The sequence below is a fragment of the Castor canadensis genome, chromosome 12, assembly GCF_047511655.1.
Source record: "Castor canadensis chromosome 12, mCasCan1.hap1v2, whole genome shotgun sequence".
In the NCBI taxonomy this organism is placed as follows: Eukaryota; Metazoa; Chordata; class Mammalia; order Rodentia; family Castoridae; genus Castor; species Castor canadensis.
Window position 1 is genome coordinate 37,202,156 of NC_133397.1, and position 19,826 is coordinate 37,221,981.

The following is a 19,826-nucleotide window of genomic DNA, read 5'->3' on the forward strand; positions in this document are numbered from 1 at the left end:
TCTAGGAACACGCTGCAGTCCCAGTTCTGCTCTGGGATTATTCCATATATCCATGGGATGGGAAACAGAAACACAAGTCAGGAAAGGCCCCATAAAAGCCCATCACATAGAAGTTCCTATTAAGGGGATCCCTCTCTGACGCCTGGGCGGTCTGCAATACAGGCAGAAGCCTGGACACTTGGATCCACAAAGGTTCTAGGCTCCCCAACTTCAAGAAGTGACTGGTCTTCCTGACTTGGCCCTGGCTGTGGTGCAGGAAACAGTATGGTAGTTGGAGACTTTAGGCTCTACCACACTGGTACACACATGATTTTGGCCAATTCTCTCTGACTCAGTTTCCTCATGTCTGAAATGAAGGAATGCTAGTACCTCCTTCATTAATGTACAAAAAAAAATGCTTGACAGTGCTTGGTATAGAGTTAAGTGCCCAATAAATGTTGGCCATTACTACTATTATTATTATTATTCCTTCCTCCTAAGAGGAAGATGATTTTGAAAATAATGCTTCCTAAAAATGCAAGTATAAATGAGAGGGCATCCTGTATCTCCGGTAGGGAACTAGCCTTCTGAAATCACTTACACAAAGGGGCATGTGATGGAAAATCCTTTTTCAGATAAAATGGTTCCATGAAATTGTTATGTTATTTATTTTTTACAGATTAACAAATTCTCTTCAAGATTCATATTTCAATATATTATATATATATAAGCATAAAAGAACCAGGTTGCATAAAATTAGCAAATGGGACCTAGGAAGGAAAAACCCACTCATAAACCCACCAAGGAAGCTTAAAATGAAAGTAGGTATATTTTGTTTATTTGTTTATATACTTGGTAGAAGAAAATTTTTAATTCAACAGCTGTGAAAAACTCATATTTAAGGTGGTGGGGGCACAGAGAAAGTTCATCTGTTACAATAAGAGAGGCAAATATTTAGTCAAGTCTCAGCAGGTATTTTAACAAATAGACATTTCAATGGAAAGTTTCTAATCTGAACACAAATACTTAAAATGGGTCTAAAATTAGAATTAAAGCTCTCTGTTTTCATGTCTCTGCCCAGGCCTAGAAATCAGCCCCTGTGTCCCTGTGGCAGTTAAGACTCTTTCTTCCTTGCTTCCTCCAGCTCCAAATGGAGACTATAATTTTCCTTCCTACAGGAAACTGATATCTACTAATGATGACAGCTGGATTCAGGAGAGGAAAAAGAATGCAAGGGACAGAGAGTCCTTGTGAGTTTAAATCTCTTTAAAACACCAAACAAAACCCCAGATTTGGACTTTTTAAAAACTTGTTAATGGCTGACAAAACCTCAAATGATTGGAAAGTACTAAGATAAAAGCATGAATTATGCAAACACATTATTATCTTAAGCTTTTCTAATTATCCTCTCTGCCTTTCTCCTTCACTGTTTTTCTCATTGTTTATGCCCCCAGCCCTTCAATTTGGTTCTAAGACATTTTAGAGGTAGGAACAGCCTTCCAAGGTTATTTACAGAATAGGGTTTCAAAGGGGATGGGCAGATCTTCTACCAAAAAACAAAAAACAAAAAACAAACCCCTAAAATAATTGCTTTTTTTTTTTGAGAGGGGGTGAACGTCAGTCCCTTTCAAGATTTATATTTAAATACTTTTGATGTATGTATATACACTTAAATGAAACAGAATTATGTTTTACGAAATTAGTAAAATGAAAATTAACAGGAACTCCCCTATAATTTCATCATTCTGAATTTTTTTTTTTTTTTTGTGGTACTGGGGTTTGAACTCAAGGGCCTCTCTCACCTTGCTAGGCAGGTGTTCTACTTCTTGAGCTGTGCTGCCTTTCATTGTGATCTGGTCCTCCATTCTCCACCTCTGACTTCCCAAGCTCCCAGTGTTGGTTATACAATGACCAGAAAAATCTGACAGTCAATGAATGAATTTTCAGTCACATTCTTTTTGAAAGACAATAGGAACTTGATTCCATAAGGGTCTGAAGAAAAAATGAGGCCAGAGAAATTCCATCTTGTCTCCAAAAACTACATGATCCCACTCTCTGTTTTCATCCTGCAAAATCTCCTTTGTCCACAAAGTCAAGTTAAGCACTTTAGATTTTGACATGATTGAGTTTCTGCCTTCCCATCCTCACCTCTAACCATACCTGCCTGGCCCCGACCCTGTAATAGTACTTTGAAAGCTATGCTGATTTGTGTCCCTTTAGCTTTGCCCAAGCTCCCCTTTCTATTGGTAATCCTCATCCCTTCCTTGTCCATCTGGTGAATCTCTGTCCCCCAAAGTACAAATGACCTTTTCCTCAAATGCACCTCACACATGCTTCTTGTATGGCATCTCTTACTGTACTTACTTCTAAGACCAAGACAAATTTATCTCTAACTCCAGATATAGGTGCTCAACATGTGTCCGATGTTAGCATGTGTCACAAATGAAAAAATAAATAAGAAAAAGAGATATTTTTCTGGATCAGTCAGGGGACAGAGTCATGCCTAATCAAGTGGATTCCTAACAACCTACGCCAGGTATGCAAACATTTCTTCTTTCCTGAAAAAATTTAAAAATATAAGGGAAACTGTCAATGTGAGGATTGAACACAATTCTCCCAAGCTGTAGGGGACTGGATGGGACACATGGATTGAACACAATTCTCCCAAGCTGTAGGGGACATGGATGGGACAGAGCACTTAACTCTGTCATGCAAAGCACATTCTTTACATAAGGCTTTACACATATAAGTTGGCAGCCACTGTAAGATACAGGTTATTTCATTATTCCCATTTACTATTGAGGAAAATGTCTCAAAGAAGTTAAATGACTTGTCCAAATCACAAAATAAATGGCAGGTCTGGGATTCAAAGTCAGGGATCTGACTTCAGAGTCAATGCAGTCTACTTCTCACTCTGAGGTTTATAAGATAATAATGGAGGCAGATATATGCATACTTATAAACAAACATGCATGATATAAACATCTTATTTGAATTCGGAAAATAAATTCACATCAGATTGATGTATGAGTTTAAAAAAGACTTGTCTCATGATAATAACTGAATTAGTTATAACTAAGGAAAACTGCATTTCAATCAGTCAATAATAAACCTATTTAATGAGGGTCTATTGTGTGCTTGGCTGGGTGACTAAGAACCTAAAATATAGCCCATTTTTTCAAGGAACTTACAAGGGAAAACTATAAAATCATGACAGTAATTTGAAAACATGTTGAAATCTATACATCCAAACAAGTTATCACCTTATGTGGTGGAAATAATTTATGAAACACACCAAGAGTAGATTTCACTACTTTAAGGTCACAGTTTATTTTTATCCCAAAAAGTGCCATTGTTGTTATTTCCCACTTTATTTGAAATTTAGTTAGTTCTAAAAATCTATCCCATCTTCAAAGGAGGAAAAATTACCACTACTGGATATATTATATGAATACACATTCATATAGATATATAGCCATACACATATACATGTATTCTGTGGTTTATGACAGCAGTTTCCAAAGGTCTGAGGAAAAAAAAAACTGCTGCCCAATAGGAATATAATATGACTCATATATAGAATTTGAAATTTCTAGTGGCCGCTTTTTTTTCTCCTTATGAATAATGTTACTTTAATGTACCATTTTGGTTTCTGTGACGTCATTAATGATTTTTTACATCTCTCCATTTGACAGTTAAGTTTATGTATTTCAATGATAGTGCTATTTTCTTATATTTTCTATTCTAAGTCATATTGTAAATAAAAAATAAAAGACACAGTTAAAATTGTAGAACATCTCAATTTGGATCATTCATCTCTCAAGTACTCCACACGGCTAGTACCCACCTTATTGGGCAGTGTGGAACAATACCTAGTATTCCTCTCACATCTTACTCTGCAAAGTAAATATGTGAAGAGGAGTAGTACACGCATGCAAAGTGAAATACTACAGCATTCTAACAAATGACAGCTTTACAATCACACTGAGTTGAGGTATAAACTAAACAATGTTAAGAGTTTGGAGGAAAGAATGATTCAAAAGAGCTGAGGTCATCTTCATGGAGTTTTAGCTCATCAGTAAGGTATTGTATAACACTCAAGGGTTAACACGTCAAGACCAGGAATAATGATACTGAGTCAAGAAAAACACAATTCCAATAAACTAATGACTACAGTTAACCACACAACTCTTGTCAGGATTCCAGTGAACGGATTTGTAAGCAAGCCCTTAAAGATCCATAAGCAGATAAGTATATGGAATTTGGAACTGATATACAGAGATGGTGGAAATCTAAAACAACTTATTTGGTAACATCAGATTTATAATCCTTTTTATAGCCTCCAGGCTCCAGTTAAAATATGGATGCAATACTAAGGTCCCTTGTAGCTAGGGCAATTTATATAAACCTAGACAGTCTCAAGAATAAAATGGGGGAGCTATTCATAATGATGCTGGGCAAGAGGCACACACTGGAACTTTATAGTTATAAAATGATGTGGTCCTGTACTACTGAATGGATACAATAGCTGCCCCTATGTAGGGATGTGGAGCAGAGAAAAGTCTACTGCATTCTGATTACCTATGCATGACCATGGGGGCTTTGTAGGCTAATACACATCAATTGGGGGGGTGGCTTCACACACCCAACCCCCACCCCCCTGCAAAGCATTTTAAATTGATTTGAATTTGAGAACATGGTTCCATATGGAAATAGCTGGACTTTGACAGCCTGAACATATTTACTTAAGACAACAAATCACTGGCAGACTAAATGTAACCAAGGAAAAAGCCTTGCCTGCTTGTACTCAGAATCTGACTTTGTAATCATAGCTTCCTTTAGATGGGCCTAATCAATTAGAAGACACTGATTTTAACCAGTTGCAGGCTCATTACCCTGCATTCCAGTTTGTGTTGATGAAAATCAGTTTTAATCTGTGGCCTGGAACTCATGTACAGCACTTCCCATGGCCTGCTACATAAACACATCAATAAAATTTTATTTGGGTTGTCCTTCTCCCTTAAAAAAACAAAAACAAAACAGTAACAAACTTGTGAATCAAGATTAAAACAGAACAATTTTATGTGGACCTGGGGCACATACCCAGAAACATACATGACCTAGACACATGTATGAAGTCAGAACCCAAGGAAGCAACTCCTACATGTGCTTTCATAGGGGTGGATTGGAGAACAGGGGCTCAAATGTCCCTGTGTTCCAGCACCAAATGAGCCAGCATGCTCAGGTATCTCCACAAGATGGAACAGAGCAAACAGTCAGTTCTTGAAAATGATGAGCTTTCAACAACAACAAAAAGAAAAAAAGAGAGAGAAAAAAGGCAAGATCTCCAAAACACAAAAGAGTGTCTGAGTAGAGTTCACACTCCTCTCTGAATGACCAAATAGAAAGTATTTAAAGGCAAACTTCCAAGCAAACAAGCACAAGTTTCCTTGAGAAGTTTCTAGGAGGAAGCAACAGACACTGCTGAATTCTGATGTGTGGTTAGCTCACAGTAGTGGATGGTATGTAGAGCTGCTCAAAAACTCATTTATATTTCAAAGACTTGCAGCCATTCCAAAGTAGGTTACAGCTAGGAAGCATACCTGGCTGGTTGCCCTTTGTGGGTTTTTCAAGGCAGTAAGTCAAAAGGAAGAGAATATCCATATATACAGCTCTGGTCACCAAACATGGATTTTGCCTAGAAAGGTAAAGAACAGAAAATAAATTATTTTCTCTCCCTCAGGTCCAGGATACAAGAAGGAGAAAATGGGTGTGTTCTACTAGGCAAGTCACAAGGCTTGGGCAATTAAGGCAAATGCTAGAAAAAAGATGCACAACCATATCTGGAAAGTAACTCAAGTGAGAAAATAAGTCCAAGAGCTTATGGTGGAGACTGGGGTTTCACCAGATAAAACTCTATGCTCTGGCTCCAAATAAAATAAATTGAAGCAAGCAAAACCTGAGATCCTATCCTAGTTATGTGAAAATGAGGTACATATCTGTTATTCTCTTAAGGGGAGAGAAGCTTTGGGAAAAAATTACTGGTCATGACAAAGATCTAACACTTTGAAGAAAGAGAATTGCACTCACATATGAAAAACGTATCTATAGATTCCAAATAGCCAACTGAACAATAAACATGCAAGATTAACAAACAATGGAGCTGATATACTATTTTTTTAATGAATGGAATTTCTCCTTTCAATAAGTGGCTTTACTTTTTGAACCACATGGTAGAAACAGTAAGTGACTTGGATTTGGAGGTTTACAAACAAAAGGAAGAACAGGACTTTCATTCGAGAACAGTGCTTGAAGGGCCCTGGCTCTGAGTCTAGTTTCACACTGACCACAGATGGGACCAGACTCTCTTTGGTGTGCTAATGATATGGCACGAATGGTGTGATCAGTAAGACACAACTGTGTCTAAGTCCTGGCTTTGCTTAGTATCTCTTTAACCTGACCAGACTCCTGCCCTATACCATGGGAATGACATACCCGTGTCACCATGATCAGGTGGTACACTGAACTAGAAAGGCCCACCTTTGGGCCTGGCTTGGGCAGAGGCTCCAGGAGGACTTATCTCTTCCCTTCTCCACTTCCCACATAAGATTAGCATTAGGGATGGCACTAAAACTGGTACCATTGTTCTGGCTGGTACATTTCCTAAACCTGACTCTCTCATTTCCTGTTCATTAACAGCTTAACCATTCCTCTAATCCTGAACTTCCCACATCCTGAAGCTAGCATATACTCTAACACTGCAAGCATACCATCACTGGGCATAGATGGTAGCACATGACAGTAATCCCAGCTCTCAGGAATCTGAGGGAGAAGGATCACCAGTTTGAGGCCTTAGCTACATAGGAAGACCCTGTCTCAAAAAATAAAAACAAAAAAACTCAACCACGTATCAGATACCTTTGATTTGAAACAAAACTGTTTTGTATCATGGTCTCTTTGTTTTTTGACCTGCCCCACCTCAGCCCCACCACCTGGCTTCTCTTACTGATTGACTGCTCTCTGATGTCTACCTACCAAAACCATTAGTTTATATAATTCCACAGGTCTGGCCTAATTTCATACCTATGCTGAGCTATTTTTAAAAACTTAGTTTTAAACAATAGGTAACACATGTGCATGGTATAAAAACAATTCAAGCAGTACAATAGGGCTTTCAGTGAAAATGAAGTCCCTTTTCCATGACCCCAACATCTGCTCAGTCTGCTCCCTGAGGAAACCACTATTACTACTTAGAGGCATATCCTTCTATTCATTTATAACCCATCTGTTTATCTTCACATAAGTGGTGGTCTGCTATACATGAAATTCTGAACTTTACTGTTTTCCATTAACATGTTTTATTTTTTAAAACATTTTTATTAGTATGTGATAGTTATACAGGGGGTTTTGTTATGGTATTTCCATATATACATATGTTGTACCCAGTTTGGTTCATCCCCTCCATTATTCTCCTCTTCCCCCACTCCCCTTCTTAAAATGGCTTTGACAGGTTTCCACGTTTCATCCCCCTTACCCTCTTCATTCCCCCTCCTCCTCCTGCTAGTGCCCTTTCCTTAATGTGACTTGTTTTACACTCCTGTCCTTCATTGTTTAAGTGTCTGCTCACTGTTCAGTGGGGCTTTGTCTTGGCATTTTACCTGTAAATAAATTGCACTTCAACCAGTTTAGCCCCCTCTATTACTCTTCCTTACCATTTTCCCGCATCCCATATTGTTCAACAGTTTTCACTGTGTTTTATCTTTTTCCTACACAAATATGATGTATTTCAATATTATTCACTCTATTTTTTTTCCTTCTTTTTCTCCTCCCTTAGTCTCTTCTAACCACCCCACTTTTTGAAACATGTTATATATGTGTGTGTATACACATATATATGTTGTACGTATATATGACAATGCTTTTTATTTGTATCTATCTTCCACATATAAGAGAAAATATGCAACCTTTGTCTTTCTGAACCTGGCAAACAAAACTTAACATATGATCTAGTTCCATCCGTTTACAAAGTTTCATTCTTCTTTATGGTCAAATAATATTCTACCATATATACCACATTTTCTTAATCCATTCATTAGTTGTAGGGCATCTGGGCTGTTTCCATAGTTTGGCTCTTGTGAATAATGTCCCATTAATATGTTTTAGATACCATTCTATTAGGTACATGGAGACTTGCATCTTTTTTTTTTTTTTTTTCCGGTGCTAGGGTATGAACTTAGGGCCTACACCTTGAGCTACTCCACCAGCCCTTTTCTGTGATGGGTTTTTTTGAGATAGGGTCTCCGAACCTACTTCCCCAAGCTGGCTCTGAACCATGATCCTTCTGATCTCTGCCTCCTGAGTAGCTAAGATTACAGGCATGAGCCACCAGCAATCTGGCTTGCCTCATTTTCTTAATGGCAGTAAACTGCTCCATTCCATGGATCTGTCTGTTCCCTTTTGACAGAATTGAGATTAACATAACTAACTTCCTACTAAAAACGATGCTGGCCAGGCATGGTGGTGCACACTTGTAATCCCAGCACTCAGGAAGCTGAGGCAGGAGGAAATAGAGTTTGAGGCCTGCCTTGCTCAATAAGACAAATCAAATAATGCTGTAATAAGTATTTTTATAACAGTTTTGTGCATATGGATGTTTATCCAGAGACAGAATTCCCAGAAGCTGAATTGCTGGATGAAGGTACTTGCACATTTAGAGTTTTCAGTGATTTTGACAAGATGCTCTCCAAAGAAGCTGTACCAATTTACATGGTCACCAACTGTGTCTAAGAATTCCACTTTTCCCACAACCTGGCCACCAAAGTCCACTATTAAATCTACTGGCCTCTGCCAAGATGACAAGTAAAAAATAGTATCTCACTGCTTTAAATTACAATTACATTAAGAGTGGCGTTGGCTGTTCCTTTATATGCTTTTTAAAAAAAGATATACCAATATCCTTTTCTGTGACCTATGTTCAAATCCTCTGTGGTTTGCTCTTTGCTGTAATGATTTGTAGTTTTCTGTATATGAATAAAATCTGCCCTTTGTGCCGTATGTTGCAAATACTTTTTACAATTTGTTATTTTTCCTTAACTTTATAATTTTTTTATAATTCAGATGTCTACTTTTATGCAAATCATTAATATTTTTATATCTCCTGGATTTTATGTTAGCTTACAAAGTCCAACTCTTCTCTAAGATTTCATACATGTGTATTTTTTAATTTCTTGTATTTTCTTCCAGTATTTTACAGTTTCCTTTTTTTCTTTTCTTTTTAGTGGTACTGGGGTTTGGCCACTTGAGCCACACTTCCAGCCTTTTTTGCTTTAGGTTATTTTTCAGATAAGGTCTCACTTTTTGTCTAAGGTTGGCCTCAGACCTTGATCCTCCTACCTATGGCCTCCTATGTAACTGAGATGACAGGTGTATGCTACCATGCCCAGCCTGTTCTGTTCTGTTTCTAGTTTTTTGCCTGGGCTGGCCTTAAACCTCGTTTCTCCTGATCTCTGCCTCCTAACTAGTTGGGATTGCAGGCATGAGTCACTGGGTCTGGCTACTCTGCCTCTCCCCTATCCCAAAATGTTATCTACTTGGATTTTGTTTTGCTTTTTGATTTTTTCTAATCCTGCCCCTTCTTTAATTCTTCAGATTTTTCAATTATAACTTCCTGTTGTTACCTTTCCATCTACTGTGGGAACCTCAGTCTATGAAAACTTCCTCAAAGATATCATTCCCACTTCTGAGACTTCTACTGTTGAACAGCTGGGGCCTCTTGCCAAAGAAAGGGACACTCAGGGGATATAACCAGAAAACTCAACATAGGGGGCTGATCTTGGGGACAGAGAAATCAATGAACCATCAAATGTCTAGCATGAGTTGAGTAAATGGCCCCAGACAGCAGGTAGAACACTTCCAGTGCATCCAGCTTTGAACTAGAGATGCATATGAGATATTTTCTGGCCTCTGAGAATTTTGCCTAATTATACAGAAAAACAAAGACAAACTCTGAGAGAAGATACAAGGAGTTAAGAGAAAGAAAGGCATACTAGGGTGTATTGGAGAAATGGTGAGATTTTATGAAGATGTAATTCTGATGGGCACCATAAATTGGGAAGAAGTTAGGATGACAAAATTGACAAAGAAGGGCATTTTGAAGAAAGGGGTATGGGGAATGATTCATTTGGCTTATCCATGTACATGTGGATATGTTGAGAAGGCAAGAATAAGAGCAAGGCCTATCAGGCTTTCAAGAGATGGGCTACTTGGGGTGTTCCTTAGTTTTATAATTTGCTGCCTGTTACCATGTGACCCAGAGTCAGCTTCTCATCTCGGATGGTTTTCTGTGCAGCTATAAAGAACAATAAAGGAAAGTTTTTGGGAAACTGGTATGCCTTTCAAGTCTGATGGGGAGTAGGGCTTCTATGAGATTTTTAGCGAAGGTAACATCTTTTTTAAGTGAATAGAGGAAAGGTCAATAATCTTTAGAGTCCCCTGCCAGGCTACAGTGTACTGCATCTTTCCTAGGCCTGGCATAGATGGATGACCTCACTGGCCTCCTGGGACACATCAGGGACCACTCTCGTTGCTCCATGACTGTAAGGCTCAGAACCAAGATGCAGCATTCAACAAAATCATGGAGGCACCTTCAAATGCTGCCACTTTAGATTCTAGGAACAGAGAATTTGGGCCACAGTGGAATCCATTTCTGGCTTCAAGTTAACTCAGAGCATTCTGGCCTAGAGCCTACCATTCATGGCTCCACTCTCCAGGATGGTCACATAACAGCCCTGTCTGGAGTCACAGAGTTGGGCTTTCTCTGAATTGGCTTCTAAGCAGGAAAATAATTTTTTTCTCTTGCTATCACTTGGTGTTTGTTCTGACTTGGAAAAGGTACACTGTGAGTTCAGGGTAAGCCAGAGGTTTGTTCTTGGTCTGTCACACCACTTTGATGATGGGAATAAAATCCCAAGGAACAGCTAGCCAGCTGGAAAGGAAACTGAGCCACAGGGTTTTGGTGGGCTTGTGGATTTTTTTCTAGAAAAAACCCTGACACGAGGCATGGTCTAATGAAGATTTATAGTGCTTGAAAAAACCCAGAAGTGACCAGGGTCTAACAGATGGGCTGAAAGACAGCATAATAGTGCCTTTAGAAGAAGTAGAAGGAATCGGGTATGAGGACTAAGTTTATGTATGTAAAAAGAAGTCTTCTTTTTAAGAACCTTGGCTTTCTTCCTTTTTTTAAAAATCATTCGTCCCTTGACGAATATCTACCCTAGAGCCTGATTAATACATTTCTGCCTTGAGAAATCTCTGAACTTCATTAACCCTCTTGCCCTCTCTCCTGAAGGTGGGGGATGCAGAAGGCGGGGAGAGAGAACAGGGCTTCCCAGACACATCCACAATGGCCCTAGTGTCTAGAGGACAGCAGGAGCTCTTGGGAAGTCTGTGATAAATTATTCACTTCTCCTGGCCCTTCCGGAATCCCAGTGCCTGCAGATCTTTTTAACTGAGGCCTATTCATTCAGAAAACATTTATTCAGAAGCTACTGAGAGCCAGGAAAAGCACCAGGGTTTGGAAATATAAGATGAAATGATTCAGTGACATAGTCACTGCCCTCAAGGAACTTAGACTCCTGAATAGTGTTTTTCAAAGTACAGGTTACGGTCCATTTCATTGGTTATGAAATCAACTAGTGAGTGGTGACCAGCATAAGAGAAAGGAAGGGAGAAAGGAAAAAAGGAAAGAAGGCACGGAGAGGAAAGAAGAAGGAAAAGATAATCAGAATGTATTACCCAAGGGGCTGGGGCCCTTAATCAAGTGGTAGGGTGCCTGCTTAGCAAGTGTGAGGACCTAAGTTCAAATCCCAGTACCACAAAAACCAGAGTGTATCACTAGTAAGAAGAAGCATTATTTCATTAACTTGTTTGCTACATACAAAGCTTCTATAGTCTTGCCCAGAATGAATTTTTAATAAATTATGCATCTTTAAATAAGATGTATACAATTAACGAACTGCAACAGTTGTAAGTAAAACTACTGATTGATTTGTTCTAATGAATCATTTTTCTTTTTCTTTTCCACCCTACATTACACTGAATGGTATTAACTGGTTTATGCTCACTATCCAAAATGATGGTAGATATGTTGAAAGCTAACATTTCTGAAATTAAATATGTTAAATCTTAAGTAAATTCCCTCTCTGTTGCATTTTTTGTAAACTGTTCATATTACATGGCTATTATTGAAATCTCAAACCATGCAAGATTTCATGGATCAATTAGTGTCTAGTGTGTCTCTGTGTATGTATACACACACACACACACACACACACACACACACACACACACACAATTAGGACATATATAAAAGGTATTTTTTTTCTTTTATTATTCATATGTGCATACAAGACTTGGGTTGTTTCTCCCCCCTGCCCCCACCCCCTCCCTTACCACCCACTCTGCCCCCTCCCTCTCCCCCCCACCCCCTCAATACCCAGCAGAAACTATTTTGCCCTTATTTCTAATTTTGTTGTAGAGAGAGTATAAGCAATAATAGGAAGGAACAAGGGTTTTTGCTGGTTGAGATAAGGATAGCTATACAGGGCATTGACTCACATTGATTTCCTGTGCATGTGTGTTACCTTCTAGGTTAATTCTTTTTGATCTAACTAAAAGGTATTTCTTGTTGTAAACAGCTGTCACAAAAACTAGAACACCACTACTTTAGTGAGAGAAACACATACTAGAGTATGGTGAGTGCCTTAAAGGAGAGGGTCAACAAACCAAAACTGGAGAATCTTGGGAGAGGAACCACTTTATCTGCTCAGTGAGTCAGGAGGGGATTTGTCAGAGTTGGAGGCTGGGGAGAAGCCCATGAGGCAGGCTATGGGCAGTGACCCCAGCAGAAGAAAGAGCAAGTCCAAAGAAGGGCAGGTTTAGAGATAACAAGAAGTGTTATAGGGATATGGAGGAGGGAGGGACAGCAGGAAATGATACAGCACAGGTGAAGAGGGGGTCCCAGACGGGATAGCCTACGAGTGACATTTAAGAGTTCCAAAAGCTCCAAAGGGTTAAAGATTCCCTAGTAGGATCCTACCAGCTCAAATCACACTGGAGGGCTTGGGTTCCTACTTAGTACTGTGAAGTCAGGTAGGCCCCCTTAGAAGAGACAATTCACTGTGAACATAGAAAACTCTTACAGAAGAATTCACTGCCATCTTCAGATGTCTGGAACAACTATTCTGGCTTTAGCAGCTGGTGTCTGTTAAAATCTCTAAGGCAAGACACCTGATCTGGAAGTCAACAGAGTCAGGGTCTAAGTCACTCCAGTCTCCAAGGCACTATTCCCCATAACCCCAATGAGACACACATCTAAACTTTCCTGAGCACTGCCGCAGTATCCTGACTGGGTGTAAAGGGGAAGGAGAGAACAAAGTTCTGGTTTGACAGAGCTTATGGTTTTGAGGGTGTGGAAAAAACCAAATACTCATAAAGCAATCAGAGGGAATGTCATGGAGGAGGGGGTCTAGAGATGCGGAAGGATCTGGGCTGGTGAAAGGCAAGAGGAGGAATCCCAGACATCAAACAGGTACAGCTGAAAGGCTGATACTTTGGAATGACTATGTCTTAGTCCCAGCAGGGGCTCATCACAAGCTCTTCATCACGCCATCTAGGCTCCCATTCAGGCCCCAAGGAGAAGCAGAGTGGCTTCTTGACTGGAGCCAGCACTGAGCCAGGAAGCGGCCTCCTGGGCAACCAGGAGGCCCACACAGGTAGGGAGAGGGGAAGTCAAGGATGAAGAGTAAGGGATATGAAGTCAGGGGAGAAAGCATGGATAGGCGGGATGGTATAGAAGAAAGAAGGGGAGGCTAGAGAATGGGAGAGAGGGGACACTTGTAAACATACTCCACATGTTCCCACATGCTGTTACGACACTCCCTCCACTTGATGCGATGCCCTTTATTCAAAACCTGTCCTCTAGGAAACCTTCTCTGACTAACCATTAAAAAAAGCCTCTGAAGACAATCTGAGCAGCTGATTTGACCCGAGATATTTTGTTCACCTTCCTGTGGTTTCCCAGAGGCCCCACTGCCTATCCTTGTAATCCTGGAAGTTCCAGTTGCTGCAATGGTGGCCTCCAGTGAACAGATGTCACCTCTCCTCATAGTTGGTTATAAAAGGAAGAGCTGCTGTGGTTAGAGTTAGGAGGGCCTTCTTTGATGCAGGCCACATTAAGCCACGTAAATGTGGAAGTTAAATGAAATAAAAAGAAGCCCCCTCTCCCTTTCTGATTTCCATTTTTACCCCAGCCCCCAGCCAAGTAAGCATTATATAGCATTCCTGGAGAAACAACAGGGGATTTGTTTAAACCAAGATGCCAAATGGTCATGAACTGCAGCGTATATATTTTTAAACAAGCTATTTCCCTCCACTGTAACCACGAGGATTCAGATCTTCAAGCAGGCCAGCTGGTAGCAGCATGTAGGGCCTGGCGGGCTCCCCAGGCTTGCACATTTACCTTACCCTCACCAGGGAAGGTGTGATGGTAAGGCTGCATTTTTACGCTATGCTCCAACATCCATCCACCCATTCTTGGTCCCCATATGTAAGTTGCCCCACTCCTTCCTACTTAGTCTTTCCTGTGCAATTGTCCTCCATCTCTGCTCTGATGTGACTAGTGTCCAGGGAATTCTCATAGGATCACCATGCATAAAGATAGACCATGAGCAGTGAGTCTGTCCAGTAAGGGAGCAAAGGTCATTTGCCATGCACCACAGAGCACAATGGGATTCTCTGGGGGAAGCAGCTTTTGCTCCTGGTGGATGGGATCCATGAGAGCAGAGGGCCTTTACCCCTTCATGAAGATCCTGGGGAGGCATTCCACAAGGCCTGAAATCTGCAGAGAAGACATCTTTCTCAGAGAAGGGCCAAAGCTCTAGCCCCCTCTGTTTTCCCTGGGAAGTGCTGCCATTCAAAGGGAAACCCACAACCAAGCCATAGCTTCACCTTTTCCCCCTATAAAGGCTCACCTGCTTTTCAATGAACCCCCAGGGAGCCTCCCAGAACCCCCAGAGGCCCTCATATGTTTCCATCTTTCTGTTAGGCATCTTTTTCTCATTAATGCACTAACACTCATGTTATGTGCCAAGAATGATGAAAAAGAGACCTTGTATGGGGCTTGGGATTTGTTCAAAGCCTGGGGAAACTGTTTTAGAGGGTGTATGTTTTTTATTCCTTTTATGAGAGATGCATGTTTCCCTCCCTCTGTGACTTGTTTAAAAGTAAAATTTAATATGCTTCCAAAGAAATTGCTGGTTAATAACTTAATAAGCTATGTGCTAGGAATTATGGGAGAAAAGTAGCATACAAGAAAAGTTTTATTGCACAGTTTGGGGCCTGGAGGATATATACTGTCAATTATTATACAGAATGTGAACAGAAGTCACTTTTCTTTTCCAATTTACTTTCTCTCTAGGAGCATAAAAAAGATAAATAAGTGAGGGGAGTGGGAAATTCTGGATGTTGCATGAGAAGTCTGGACATAGTAAGGTAGAAATTTCTTATAGCATGCTTAAAAAACTGGTATTGTGAACTTGGCAAGGTGTACATTTGGACTTCAGTCCCAGTAATAATAATGATAATAATAATAATAATAATAATAATAAAAAACTGCATTTTACTAAAGTTTTATGTTCAAAAATATTCCAATCTCATCTTATCTTTATAAAATTCTGAAGAGGGAAGAAAAATAGGCACTATTACTTTATTTTTCCCAATCAACAAAGGTGCCTGCTCATTCAGCTCAAGTGACCTACCCAAGATTAGATAAAAAGCCAAGAAGAGGGTGAAGGTTTTCTAGACAAACTAATTATATCTATGTGTCCCTAACACAATCAAATGAAAAGTGAGACACTGTGCCAAGTAATTAAAGCATGTCAGCGTGCACCCACAACCTCTGGTGTTGGGTCTGGTACAGAGTCCAGGAAAAGTAAGGCTCTAAGCACAGCTGCTTCCATGAGGATCAACATAAAGGTGAATTTCTAGCATGGCTGATAATGTTCATAAAGACTTGGTTGTTTGATGATAGGTATTTTCCTATTTGCTTAGCTCTTTTGTACTTTCATAACCATGACTCATCATGTCTTTTTCATCCTCATCATTACACCTTCATTTTAGAACTCTCTACTTTGTAGATAAAAATGGAGGTCAAAAGACCCTGGTGAACAGTCTAGTAGGGACCAGAACCAGACCTCTGACCTCACAGGACAGCAGGCACTCTCCCAACTCCAGCATAGCCTGCTTGTTTTTAGATTAGAGGCTTCTCATTTACCAAGTTGCTCTACAAGTGACCCCTCCCTGTTTGCCCTGTAACACAGAGCCCACATGCTAGTGAAGGTCCTTTTGGTTCAGGGAGCTTGGGAGTAAGACCCTAAACTTGCATGGGAAGGTGTCACCCCACATGCCTGCAGGCATCATAGGCAGATGAGGGAAAGGAAAGAACAGTGAAGCTGTGAAGGGTATCTTGCCATGCTGCTCCCTCAGCCTATTCATGTAGAATAGTCCATGTTCCCTACAAGCCCTCCTGGAAGCTGCCCAAAGGTTGGCCATGCAAGACAAATGTAGTAGGGCCAAGTCAGCTTCATACACAGACACAGAAGTACTCCCACCAGGTCTGTGCATCAGCAAGAAGCCTGTGGTCAATTATTGGTTGCAATTAAAGGTCTATCTCCAAAAAACTACTATGGCAAAATAGCTGTGTGACCTAGGAAATTTATGCATTAGAACTCAGAACTTTGTCAGATTAAGTGGCAGCCAGCCAGCTCTGAGGAAGCAGGATGGAGGACAGCCGTGTGTGTGTGTGTGTGTGTGTGTGTGCGTGTGCGTGTGCGTGTGTGTGCGTGTTCGTGTGCATGTGTGTTATGTAGGGAGGGTAGTTTCTGAGAGAGAGTCCAAGAACTTCTGAGGGAAGCCCTGGGGTATACGCTTACAGGATTTTCTACAAGGATGATCAGGCAGCAAGAGAAGAAGAAAGCAGGTTAAAAGGCAAGAGCAAAATGTGCTACTTACATCCTTTGACCCATCTCTGGGCCAGCCACATGTGTCAAATAAGAAGGTTGCCTGCCCTCCTTGTCTGTTACCTTTTCTGCAAATATGAGTCTGGATTAGATCACTGTTTTGAAATAGGGAGTCAAAGAGTGTTTCTGTTAACCCTTTCTGGGGTCTCCAATGAAAGGGAAGCCATGCAGGTGAATCTCCCTGTATGGCTGGATCATGGATCATTCCTGGAATGCCTCCATTCCAGCCTAAACCTTACTTATCATCTCTACTATCTTCAACATCTTTAATTTCTACATGAGCTTCTGTTTGAAGAATTCCATTGGATTAGACAATCTCTAAATTCCCTTTCCTACTATAAATTCTGTGGTTCTACGGTCCTTCTAGCTATGTTGCAAAGATAAAAGCCATGTGGTCTCAAGAGCACACAAGTATTTTTAGTCCCATTACTATAGCAGCCAGAGAAGGCAACAGGGACTTTCAGATGACAGGGACGGACAACTGGTAGGCTGCTGGTAGGGAGCTTTTGGTTAACTACTAAGAGAGAATGGAAATTTTGTTGACCAACGTGAGAGGCTGGAAAGCCTTAAACATCCCTCAGCACATCTCATGTGCATAGAGACAGTAGCCTTCCTAGGCTGTCAATCTGAGCTCACCAAAGTCTCAGATGAAGTCCACATTCCTCTGGCTGACATTTAAGGCTGCCAGTCTTGCATTGTTCTCCCAAACATAGCATCTCTTCTTTGGTTCTATCTCCCTACTACCCACAATAGGTCACATGTATTGCCTGCAGTATACCATTGGACATGCCACCCACCATCTTAACATGTTCTTTCTCCATCACTTCCCCTGTTTTCTAATCAATGCTCTAAAGCCCACCTTAAATGCTCATCTCTTCTAGAAAGTTTTCCCTGACTAGTTTGCATTCTTTCCTGAACTCTTATACTTATATATGTACTTCTATTTGTGCTCCATTGTTAATCAATTATTTCACATGGATAATTAACCTCTCTTGTATTAGACTAGACCATAATGTTTAAGACCTTAAACATTCCTAAGAAGTCTGAAGAAAGGGAAGAGTGTCAACAAGCTTGGATCTAAAGTACACTACCTCCACTTCTCTATCTCTCAACTCTTCACAAGGCTCAAGTTGACTTCAAATATGCTGATCTGGAGGATTAAAGAGGGGTCCTAATAAGCGCTTTCTCCCCCTCCCCATAAAATATAAGGGTTAGAAAAAAAAGCAGTGATCATCTCTCTCCTTTTTTTCCTCTAAAATTAAAAAAAAAAAGGATATTGGGGACATTTAGTTGAAAGAATGGAGAAAGAGGGAAAGAAGAGGAGGAGAGGGGAGGGGAACAGCAAACAAGTAACAATGAAACAAACCAAAGAGCAAAACAGTGCCACTAATGTCTGGAAACTTGCTATGTGACTAACCATCCTGTTAAGACTTGTATTCATTAAAGTTTTGGTAAGGACCACAAATGATAGCCTTAAAATGCCACATGATCATCTGAATATTTTAACAATCCTTCTAGACTGGATTAATTTCAGTGGCATGGAGGTAAAACGCAACCTGCAGCTTGGCAAAGAGCTGAGGCCTTTCTTTAATTCAAGTCATTGGGAAAGAAAGACCTCTTTCCTGGGGAGGAGAGCAGTCCAGGAGCCAGGAGGGATTTGGGGAGGAACTGGAGGACAGTGGGTAAGTGGAATAAGACCTAAGCCCTAGTCTTTCTGCCTGGGAAGTATAGTCTCTTGTGTGAATAAATCTGGTGATTAGAAAATAAATGCTGCCTTCAGTGGCAAAAAGCTGAAAAAAAGCAAAACAGAATCCTAAACTAGAACTTCTGTAGCTGGCCACAGATCCCTTAGGAAAGAACTGGGATTGCCACACAAAAGCAAACCTGAGGGGGACTAGTAAAGTAAGAGAAGAGGCAGAAGAGTTGGGAGTATGGATAAGGGGTTGGACAGGAGAAGAGACAGGGAAGCAGTTCCTAGGGAGATGGGAGGAAGAGATGAAGAACACACAGGAGTATAAGAAGCATGGATGGAACAAATAGAAGGAGAGAAATAATAAAAATAAGAGCTGAAATAAACGAAATAGAAACCAAAAAAACCATACAAAGAATTAATGAAACAAAAAATTGGTTCTTTGAAAAAATAAACGAGATTGATAGACCCCTGGCAAAACTGACTAAAATGAGGAGAGAAAAAAACCCAAATTAGTAGAATCAGGAATGCAAAAGGGGACATAACAACAAACACCATGGAAGTCCAGGAAATCATCAGAGACTACTTCGAGAACCTATATTCAAATAAATTTGAAACTCTTAAAGAAATGGACAGATTTCTAGATACATATGACCATCCAAAACTGAACCAAGAGGAAATTAATCACCTGAATAGATCTATAACACAAAATGAAATTGAAGCAGCAATCAAGAGTCTCCCCAAAAAGAAAAGTCCAGGACCTGATGGCTTCTCTGCTGAATTCTGTAAGACCTTTAAAGAACAACTGATACCAACCTTCCTTAAACTGTTCCACGAAATAGAAAGGGAAGGAAAACTGCCTAACACATTTTATGAAGCCAGTATTACACTTATCCCCAAACCAGGCAAAGACACCTCCAAAAAGGAGAACTATAGGCCAATTTCCTTAATGAATATTGACGCAAAAATCCTCAACAAAATAATGGCAAACCAAATTCAACAACACATCAAAAAGATTATTCACTACGACCAAGTAGGCTTCATCCCAGGGATGCAGGGGTGGTTCAACATACGAAAATCAA

At 40.3% G+C, this 19,826-nt stretch overlaps 1 protein-coding gene across 9 annotated transcripts in view; it reads right to left on the reverse strand.

The window, feature by feature from the left end:
• Thada (THADA armadillo repeat containing) overlaps positions 1-19,826 on the reverse strand; it is a 321,031-nt gene that overhangs the window by 70,295 nt on the left and 230,910 nt on the right. For all 9 annotated transcript variants that reach the window (XR_012439673.1, XM_074049587.1, XM_074049582.1 and 6 more), the window contains one exon: positions 5,583-5,677. Coding sequence is in view for 8 of the 9 variants with exons in the window: in XM_074049587.1 (XP_073905688.1) it covers positions 5,583-5,677 (95 nt within the window). In the remaining variant the exon portion in view is untranslated. The remainder of the gene's footprint in view (positions 1-5,582; positions 5,678-19,826) is intronic.